Below are 11,537 nucleotides of genomic sequence, written 5' to 3'. Positions count from 1 at the left end.
CACTGACTCCTCAGCTTATTTTCGATAAGTGACTTCAGTTCTTATTGACAGTTGTGCTATCCTTCCAGATTTATATTATTTAATCTTTTGTTTTATTTCATTTGCTTTACATCATGTTTTTACCATTAGAAAAATAAACATTTCTGCAAAGATGCACTGGGTTGTCAAATGCCAGTGATTTAATGGAGCCTTAGCCTTCTACCTGTTTGGAGAAAATACATTTCTCACCCTTCCTTGGGGATGGCTCCTTGCTCTGTGGGGTGTAAGAGCTCACTATTAATTAGCAGCACAGCTCACACAGGAAGGGGATGCTTTTGTAAATGCAACATTATCCCTTTTTGAGAACCTATCTCCACAGTCTCGACAGTCCTGATCTCTGTTTCTCATCTGCATCCTGAAAGTTCTCTGTCAGAGCACCTTCATTCTCCAGAACTAAACCACCTCCAGGCCTGCCAATTCTTCCTCAATCAGGCCTCCCATTCAATTGTAACCAGGCTGGCCCTTTCTCCAGTCTGTCATCCAGCATCCCACCCCAACTGTCTCCTCCTCCTCTAGGGGGCCCCTACCGTGAGCCCCTGCACAACACCACGGGATAGAAATACCACCTGAGCCACTGTGTCCAATCTTTCGACTGTAAAGAACCTTATAAAAAGATATGCTGTGTTTAAGAGAAGGGCTGAGATTACTCATTCCAATATGAGGACCTTACACACTCTGCCCCCAGTGTCTTTGTTCAGACACCTCCTCCGCCTCTGGGCACAGGCCAGCTCTAGCCAGGCCAGGCTTTCCCTGAACTGGGCCTGCTTTAGCCTGTGGACTCCGGTTCAAGCCTCCCATTCCCTTTCCTCCGAAGTGCCTCCTCCTTCTCAACCTTCCAGGGCGCTATCTTGGCATTTGATTTCAGTCAGTTTAGTGATTTGCATTTGTGGTGTGAAATCACTCTCAAGAGGATCAAATCCTATAAATTGCATGATCTGATCCTAATTACACTAGAAGTACGAATGGCATGAGAGCAACATTTGGCACAAGGCAGACAGCAAAAGCTGAAGAATTAGCAGCTTTCAGCTTTGTTTGAGGAAGGCCATTCTTGCAATGGTCCTCTGAGCCTGATAGGCTACATCTAATTTTTATCACACACAGGAAATGAAACACGGGAAGATAAAAGTTTTAAATAAAGCTTAAATTAATATCAAGATGTTAAAGATGGTAATGGTAATATTTAAAAAAATATGGAGTTCATCCATTAAGAAAAAATAGAGACTACCCCAATTTCTTTCCCATTAGGGCCACAGAAATTTGAAGTAGAGTTTTAAGTTGGGATGGCTAGAAGTTAATTATTTAGAGTATAGCGGGATAACTGTTAAATTATAATGCGCTCTTCATAAGTGTTAAAAAGGCAGAGATGTTGCCCTACTTTTTGATGGGTAAAAATAGTTAGGATTTGATATGACTCTGTGAGAGGCAGTGTGGCTTATGTGTTAAGTACACAGAGTCAGAATTCCTGGGCTTCCTGTGTTCAAATCCCAGCTCTGCCACTTCCTTCAACCCAGGTGACCTTGGGCTAGTTTTACACGTCTTAGATGACTGATCTCTAACATGAGGATAGATAATAATCCTAGCTATTCCACAGAGTTATTAAGAAGAATAAAATGAGAATATACAAAGTTCTTGGCATAATGAGCTCAAAAGTAAGTACTCAGATATTTACAAATATTGCTGTTAATTGTAAGTGGTAAAGAGTCATGGTATTAAGTCTTGTTAAAAACAGTCCATGTTTCCCTTGTCACAACAACTGCTCAGAGAGTTCAGATTGAAATATATTACCATCTGAAATTCACAAAACGTTCAGTGTTAAGAAGCCTGTTATGAGGAATACATGAGATAAAGCATAGAGTACTTGGCACAGTGTTTGGCATCTAGTAACTGCTCAATAAACAGCAGCTATTAGTAGAGGAGCAGGTGAGTCACAGAATAAAATATTTTTTTCAGCTCTGCTCCTTAAGATAAACTATTCCATTAGTACCAAAGAGACTTTTTAAATTCCAGGTTATAATTCCCATGGAAAGAACAGGCACATTAAAAATACAGTAGCTCATGAACATTTTCTTATCAACAGACAAATCCCTAACCTAGTTTGTAAGAACACTATAAGTCAGGTGACTTGTCTTGGGTTTGGCTGCTAGAAAGCTAACAGCCAAGTCAGTGGCTGGTCTCTATAAAGGTCTTGGAGCGTTTATTCTCTGTCATCCCTGTTCCTGGCTCTCTCTTTCTTGCTCTCATCGTCCCTTTGCTTGTTGTTCATCTCACTTATTTTAAATTTCATTTTGACTCATGTAAAGCTGTTGACTGCTTTTGGATTTTTTTTATGGGTTGTAAATAAACACATATACATAGGCAGTAACTATGAAAAGTATGTACCGTGCTTCTAATTTATATTTTTTTCAAGTTTGCTATGTGAAGTATACCTTAAGTCAAAAATTTAAGCTACAAGAAGCTCTCTTTGGGTAATGTCTACTTATTTTTGGCCCAAATGTCCCTACTTTAAATCATTTTCTAATAAATTATGTCAACAATTTCTACTTTAGAGAAACAGTGACAGAAATGAGGGTGAATCCCATCCATACATGCAAATAGTTATCAAACACTCAACCAATGTTGTATGAGCACCTGTTACATGCTTCTATCAGTTTGGTTGTGGGCACTGGACGGGCTAAGATTCAATAACAATCAACACTTAATGAAGGACAAAGACCAAAAGCTGGGATTGAAAATTCCACAGATGCAATACTGTCTGAACTTCAGCTAAACTAGGAATAACCAGACAAACTAACTAAGACTTTTCTGTGTGCAACTTGGAGAAGGAAAGAAAGATTATTCACACACGTAACGCGCACGCACACACACACAGTATTCTAGATATATGTCCTCTAAGCTTCTAACCTTGTCTCTCAAAAATACCCATTTCTTGGGAAAACACATCTACTCTCATGGATGATGATTTCAAAATCTTTCTTTTCAATCTTGCCTTGCTCCCCCTGCTTCAGAATCGCACATCCAACTTCCTGTTAGACACGCTTGACTGTCCTATACTAGTAGACATTTCAAATGCACTGTCTTAAACCAAATCTCATTTGAATCTCCTTGATCTTGGCAATGCTTTTTCCTCCTATAGAACTTATCAACTTTTCATAGGCAACATGAGTAACTCATTTCTTATGCTTAATATTTCCACGACCCCTCACTAGAATGTAAGGCTCCACCAGAGCAGAAATCTTGGTCTGTTTTTTCCCTTGATCTTCACCCAAAATGTCCCTAAGTCTGCCTAGAATGGTGTCTGGCATTTATTCAGGAGACAATGAATAAATGTTTGCTGAGTAAAAAAACCTTTGCTCCCATGCTCCCAGAGTTGCTCCCATTCCAGTCTTCCTAATCTTAGCAAAGACCTCAGCAGCCGAGCCTGGGGAATCTTCCTAGATTTTTTGTTTCTTCACTTTCAGTCCAGAACTGCCAATACTTCCCAGATAGTCTTGTTCACTGTCCCTCCTCTTTTCTATGCCTGGTCATCTCTTCCCCAAATGATTTAAAACAGCCCCTATAAATGAGCATACCTCCATGCAGTCAAATATTAATTGTAAAGTGGAGTTTACCACTCTGCTGCATGAAAACATTCAGAGGTTATGTTTTGTCAACAGGACCTGGACCCCATCTGTACCTTTGGCCTCATCTTCTGTCACCTCACACTGCAAATTTTCACAGTGGAAACATGAAGTTGCTCCCTGTGCAGACAGCCTGTCCTATTCCTCTCAGCACTGCCAATTCTAATCTCTCAAGATTCAGTTTGGGGGTCAATTCTTTAAGAAGCCTTCCTTAACCTTCCAGGTTGGCCTAAATGTCAGGGCTCTGCATGTTCCCATAGTAACCAACTGAAGGGATATAAAAATTCTGGGCAATAATTTGAAATGAACACTATAGCCTTATGCCTATGTAGGGAGAAAAGGAGTTCCTGTAAAAATGATAGTTTTAATCTACTGGGTAGGTATTTGTTTAGGCTCTGATGGTAAGTAATTAGAAAGAATCAGGTTACCTGGTTCCTACATTCTGGTAAAGGAAAAAATATTTAATCTTTAAAGTATTTTGTGAGAGAAATGTAACCCGGAACAGCCTTCGGTTTCCATCTCTGACTCAGCAACTCTGCAGCAGTGACAATGGACTTTGATGTCCATTAGCTTCTGATACATGGTGCATGGGAACACTGAGGGCTGGATCATATCATAAAGCAAAGACATCCATTAATATACATTAAGTTATTTCCTTGCTTTATCATTTCCTGAATTTTACATTGCCAATTATAAAGGGATGGCTACATTTCAATTATTATACAACCCCATCTGACTTAGCCTGTGTCCCCTGAATTTAAGTTCTCCTATTGCAGCCCAATTGTTTTGTCAGTCCCCCACACCTCCAATGTGCTCACGCTCCTTTTATCATGGGCACACACAGCACTGATAGGATAACTGGGGTGTATGACATGGTGAGACGCTTTTCTCTGGGCTTCTTCAGTTGACTCGTTAACTTTAGAAAAGCAAAGAAAACTATGAATTTACCATTACATTTTCTTAAAAACATTTCCCCCATGGAATAATCTATAATGTAAAGATTTTTTAAGCCTATGAACTGCATGCAAAAGGAATGAGGGATAGGATCACAGACTGGTTGTCTTAAAATACCACCTCTATGTGAGGAACCCTGAGATTAATCTACAATTATATGTTTTAAAGCAATTTCATTTCAGGAAATAGATTTATAAGTCTCTTACTTAAAGGGAAATGTCAGAGTTGGAAACTTACATGCTACAATTTGGCTGACCTGAACAAGCTCTGGCCTCTTTAGTGTAACAGGTCTACTTACAAACATATACATACAGTTGACTTTACATAATAATGAACTCTCTTCTTTTATAGCCTTATAACTCTTCAATGATTTGTGGTGGCTGTGTCTTCCAAATACAGCTTATATACTGACTATCCCAAAAGGAAATTAGGTTATAAAATAGTGTGCTGAATGTCGTCAGCTCTGTTCATTGAGGGATCACAAAGTAAAATGCACATGAGATGAAACACATGGCAATTTACAGTTGGAGAAAGACTGAGACAGTAAAAAATCAAGACTAGAATTACACATTACAGATTAGAGGTCAAAGGGCTTGCATAAATTCTAGAGCCAGCTTCATCGCTCATTTACTGATTTTTTTTGGGGGGGGAGGTCATTTAGTTTTGACTGTTTTATGTCACAACCTCAAAGGACAGCTTTATGGACAAAATAACATATTACAGGAAAAATGAAAATCTAGTGAAGAAAAAATGAAGGGTTTACAAGTGAAGACCCAACAGTGCAAAATTACTGTGTCATTAACAGGATCTCTCTGCACAGACATGACCAAAAAACTTCAGCATTTTGTTCTTAGAAAATAATAAAGATCTAATACTTCAAATTCACTTTACAACCATAAAATCTGCCCATTTTTTTCATGTAATTTTCCATAGCAATATTACGATAGGGAAATACTACTTTTCCCATTTATATACAAAGAAACAGAGACACAGATAAATTAAATAACTTGCCTTAATCTCACACCTTAATCGCAGAACCGGAAATTAAAACTAAGTCTTCTGACCCTAAGCCAGTTCAGTTTCCACCACAAAGGAGAACCCAATTTAATAATAACACACACACACACACACACACACACACACACACACACACTTTTTTGCAAATAAAAAAAGGTCCTGACAAAACTTCAAGGCAAATGAGCAGGTAAAATTTTAAAAAGAAATTACAAACTTCCATATGTAAGGTAAAATAACATGGCTTTTAACTGACACTATTGGCAAATGTATTCTGATGAGACTTCTGAGTGTTTTTATATTAAACTAGAGGCCTGGTGCATGAAATTTGTGCACTCGAGGGGAGGGCAGCTTGGCTTGTGTCCTCTCACAGTGCGGGAGCCCCGCGATCGATCGCTCCAAAGCGGTAGACTCCGCCCACCCATCTGGGGCTCCTCAATGGATTGCCCCCAAGAGGTAGGCTGGAACCAGGGGGTCCTGCCTCCGTGCCACACATGCAGCATCAAGTCCCCGCCCACTCTTTTGCGCCCGCTGTGCATGCAGGCTCCTGGTGTTGGATTGTGGGATTGTAATGGCGTGAGGGCATCTTGGTGTAAAGGCATGATGACCACCTAGGCTATTATTAGTATAGATGCTTAAGAAGAAAAAACTAAGTACACATATATATCTCATTAAACAGAACAAATAACATGATTTACACTTAAAAAAATGATCTGTAGTCTCCTTACACAGTCACCACTATGCTATTACCAAGCTTTACAGTGCTGTGCTTGGGCATAAGGCCTAAAGCCAATAAACTCAGAGCTCCGACTGTGATGTGCTCCCTCCTGTCCCCTCTCCAGTGGTCATTTCTGGTTCTGCCAAATGATACATAGGTAGAATTTTAATGAACTTGAGAATTATGGAAAATAGAAACAACAAATTATGAGATTTGGAGTTGTGACTTTAGGTTGAGTCTAGGTTAGGAGTCATAAGACTAAAACGGCTTTAGGTTTGGCCTTATGATTCTGAATAGATTAGTTGATTGTGTCTTATCCCAAATGTGTTCATATGTAAATGGGGAATAAACATAATATTCATAGACCATACTTTTGTGAAATTAGTGCCTCAAACTATATAAAGTATTAAAAAATGATTTGTTATTATTAAATCACAAAGGTGGCCATATTTTTCACATATTTATTCTCTCTGTCTCTCACAAACACAGAGACACACAAAGTAAAACAAAGTTTATATTTAAAATATACAGCCTTGTTTTATGCATGTAAGCCTTAAAATGCTAATTGCCAAATAAATAGTAAATAAGCTATATTAGTAAAAGTCTTAAGAGGCAGTCATCAAATTTCATTATCCATTACTAATCAGCTTTCCAATGCAGGAAAATGATGGACAATTAGGTTTTTCTATATTCATGTATACCTCAGTTACAAAAAACCCCTCTTTCCTCAGCTACTTCCATACAAACTACACAAAACAGCAAAAACTAAGCCAAAAGCTTCTAGAAAACCTTCTGCTTCAGAAGCAGACAAGGGCAGAGTCTATAAATAATGGAAAGTGGGTTCTGATGTGAAGGCCCACCGTAGGTAGTACAACACCGAGCTTCCCACCGAATATCTCCAAATGCCCTTCTTATGTCACTTCATTTTTATATATCACATTATTCTAACTAGTGAGCCTAGGAGGGGGGTTCTTGAACTGGAAGGTGTGGGAGGAATTAGAAAGGTACCAGAAGTAAATTTCACCTATTGATCTTCTACTGAGCTAATCATATAGTTAAGAAAAGGGAGAGAGGCCGGGGGGAGGGGGAGGTGGGCTTCAAAAATAAACTGATTTCAGTATTGTAGAAATTAACTTTTCCTATTTTCTTGAAATCAGCCTCTGGTAACAGCACCCACCTTTTCTCTTCCCACACTCAGTCTAGGAAGTTCAAGTTGGCTGACTCCAGCCAAAACTAGCTTATTGGATCACTGCATTCCCCAGCCACAGTGACTGCTTTGGAGTGGAGCATGTGAGTCAAGTTAAATTCAATAGTGGGGTTTTATAAGAACTGCTGGGAACAGAAAACCTCTTTTTGATGGTGATCTGGCAGACTCATCACAATGACAGAACTTGCGTGAGAACACAGCAAGAACAAAGTCCAGCAACAGAGAGAATGGGATTGAGTTTAATGACCTGGCTTAAGACCATGGCTTGCCTGAAGCCACGCCTATCTATACTAGGAAAAGTTGTATGGGACAATGAATTTACACTGATGCTCAAGCCAGTTTGTGTTGAATTTTCTGTCACTTGTTACCCAGAGATCATATATGGAGAAAGAAATATGGAACTCATATTACCGATTCAGTGCTGGTTTTAGGGACTATTAAATACTTAATAATGTAAATAATGTAAAATCATGTAATATCAATTCAATAATGCAAAAGAAATCCAAGAAGCAAAGAAATAATTAATCAGTCAGCTTTTTCATCCCAGAATTAAGGATATTACCTTGTGGTCTCCAGCAAAACAAAGGAGAAACATTTGAGTCATTTATGCTTACATCTCCAAAGCATCCATTTATATCTCAGAAAACTGCCCTGAGAAATAAACCTGCGGGAATCTTCATGTTGAACTCGTTAGTGAAAATAAGTGTCAATTATACAATATTACTTTTACTAATAGCAAAAATTCTACATTTCGACCAGCCATAGCAGTTAACATTAATAAAACCATCTGGCCTAAGTCTGATGTTAATTAATTGCTTATAAGTGAGGGTGATGAAGGCAAAAATAAACTAAAAGACTGTTTCTCCTTAGGAAGTATAATTACTTGGACAGAAAAAAAAACTCATTTTAAAAGAGGATCTCAAATTTTTAATTTAATTAGTCATTTGGAAACCTTCAGTAGGAATAAAAGTAGGACTGAAATGGGGTCCTGGCATCTGAAGTAGCTGTGAAATGAAATCATTCTGCATTGAACACAACCTAAATTACAGAAGTGATCCTCATATTCATGTTTTAATCTGCTATAAATATATATATATACACATACACACACACACACATACACATACATACATACAGTTGACCCTTGAACAACATGGTTTGAACTGCACCAGTCCACTTACTTGTGGACTTTTTTTCCAATAAATATTATAAATGTATTTTCTCTTCCTTATGAACCTTAACATTTTCTTTTTTCTAGCTTACTACACTGTAAAATACATTATATAACATAAAAAAAGATGTGTTAATTGACACATTTTTATGTTATTAGTAAGGTCAACAGTAGGTTATTAGTAAAGTTTTGGGGAGTCAAAAGTTACACTGATTTTCAACTACACAGGGTGTCGGTGCCTTAACCCCCACATTGTTCAAGAGTCAACTGTACAGAAATGTGGAAAAGGCAGAAATGATGTATTTTGTGTGTTCTTACTACAAATGCTCTTTCAGATTATACAAATGAAAATTATGACAGAATTATTTTTCTATGTCTCACTGAAAAACAGACTGAGACAACCAACCAACCACAAAAAATTCACAATTTCAAATCATTCCCATTAAATATTGCTTGGTGGAAAATCTTCAGGTGGATTTTAGAGAAGGCATTATTACTGTATGGTATATTACTGACAGATCACATCAAAATACTTTTTGCATTATTTCCCAATAATGCTATAGAGTTAACTGTGCAGGTCTACACACTGGAGAAAAATGTGTAAAAGGAACACCCACATGAACATTTACCTTCCACTGCTCTTTTGAAGAACACTTTGCAGCTGCCACAGGTTACTACCCCATAGTGGCAGCCTGAAGCCTCATCTCCACACACCAAACAGATCTTGGAAGGTCTTGAGGATCCAGTAGAAACACTTCGTAACGTAGAGCTGGGGAAAGAAAGAAAGATTTAAGTAACTACACTGTAATGGCACATTTGATATGCTGTACAGCTTAGCTCAAACGTTATCATAAATCATGGTTCCATAAATGAATTCAGTATGTAATGGTCACATACGAGGACTTATATAATGAAGGTAAACTCTATCAGTGGAGTCATGCTATCAACCATTCTGTAGAGCAAAGCCTCTTCTCAGTATAGAAAAATAATAAATAACCACCATTTGCTTTCTTCCTTACCCTGTTTTCGAGAAAGTTTACCAAAAATTTGTATTCAAGGTGGGCAGGGAGAGGAAGACTCCTGAGCTGAGTCATCATGAAAGTATTTTTTGGCATCAAAGAACAATTACAATACTTCTCAACTCTCTTCACCCAGACTCACATTATATACCTTAATTATGCCAGGTTAAAAAAAATAAACACACACAGAAAAACCAACTCCTCTTTCCAAAACAAGCCACTAATTAAAAAAATAATCTTGCTTCTACCACCAGCAACTTGACCCCCACCCCTTGAAGCTTCTGCATTTTTTTCCGTATTACCTTACTTAGGTATATTCCAATTACCTCATTTTGCTTACTAGTTCAAAGGGGCACAGTCAATATATTTTTAAAGCCATACATGGTAAATATCTCAGGTATCTTTCAAGTAAGAAACTGACAGGTTCTGGGCAATAATTTTTAGGGGCAAATTTAACCCTTTAAGCAGCAATCTGTATGAATATATTTTAAAAATAAATCTTTTCAATATATATATAATATATTATTGTGTTAGTTCATAGCACGGTCTGAACAAAACATTTTCAATTCTAATAAGGAATCAGTTCGGTGACCGTTTAGATGTGTATTGAGTAGGCAGAGAAACTAATTTTTTTTTTCATGCGCAGTCTGCAAACATTTTTTAAAATATATTTTATTGATTTTTTTACAGAGAGGAAGGGAGAGGGATTGAGAGTTAGAAACATCAATGAGAGAGAAACATCGATCAGCTGCCTCCTGCACACCTCCTACTGGGGATGTGCCCGCAACCCAGGTACATGCCCTTGACCGGAATCGAACCTGGGACCCTTCAGTCTGCAGGCCGATGCTCTATCCACTGAGCCAAACTGGTTAGGGCTGCAAACATTTTTTTTTTTTTTTGAAAATCTAGCTACCCAAAGGTGCTTTGCAAAGTACTGAAAAAATCAGTATATTTTTAAAAGCCAGGCTGTCCTCCAAGATAGTGGGGTTGTGGACCAGCAGAGTCAGTGCCATGGTGTGGGGAAGTATGATGGCACGTGTGGACTCAGCCTTCACGCCGGAAAGGGTGGGGACAGACTAGTCAGAGAGCATTTCCGGAAAGGTGACAGCAGCCCTGAGCCTCAAAGCAGCACCAGATGACAGCCAGGCCAGGAAAGAGGGCAGAGGAAGCAGGAAGTGCGATGGCGCAGAGAAATTCTAGCTGGACATGCCCAGAAAACTTTGGGTGGATTGTTATGTCACCGCCTCCACCTTCCTGTAGGGCATTTGTGTCCGTGTGAACCAGCAGGCATGTGGTTAAAACAAAAAAGAAACAAAAAACAAAGAAAATATACCAAAAGGATTGAACAGTTGTGATACAGTTATTCCTGTTTTTCAAATTAGTGGAAAATGTGATAATATTGCCATGATAATTAAAAAAACACACACACAATTTTAATGTCTAAACTCTAATCTCACTAGAAATAGATGAAGGAACAAACTCCTGGGCTGCTCAGAGCACTGTGGCATGCCCGGCTTTCTAGAAAATGACTTCTTAAATCAAAGGCTGAAACAATGTTCTCCAAAGTTGTTTCTCCTTCTGAGAAAAGAGCTCTTTATTATTTTTATTACTGTCCTTTGACTTCTTTATGGCATTCAAAACATTCCATTTCAGCACCAGTGACTTCTTTAGCATGTCAGCCAGTGAAACTCAACCCATACTCTGACTGACTCTCTTACATTTCACAGGAAAATACGACTTCGTAAACATTCAAAATATAAGTTAAAATCAACAATAAAGTGTATTTTTTCCCCCACAA

At 38.3% G+C, this 11,537-nt stretch overlaps 1 protein-coding gene across 1 annotated transcript in view; it reads right to left on the bottom strand.

The window, feature by feature from the left end:
• NR3C2 (nuclear receptor subfamily 3 group C member 2) overlaps positions 1-11,537 on the bottom strand; it is a 312,431-nt gene that overhangs the window by 149,192 nt on the left and 151,702 nt on the right. Inside the window, exon 3 of the mRNA XM_006770137.2 lies at positions 9,350-9,489. Coding sequence (XP_006770200.1) covers positions 9,350-9,489 — 140 coding nt within the window. The remainder of the gene's footprint in view (positions 1-9,349; positions 9,490-11,537) is intronic.

This window comes from Myotis davidii, unplaced genomic scaffold (genome assembly GCF_000327345.1).
Source record: "Myotis davidii unplaced genomic scaffold, ASM32734v1 scaffold323, whole genome shotgun sequence".
Taxonomy (NCBI): domain Eukaryota; kingdom Metazoa; phylum Chordata; class Mammalia; order Chiroptera; family Vespertilionidae; genus Myotis; species Myotis davidii.
This window is presented reverse-complemented; position numbering and strand designations above follow the sequence as displayed.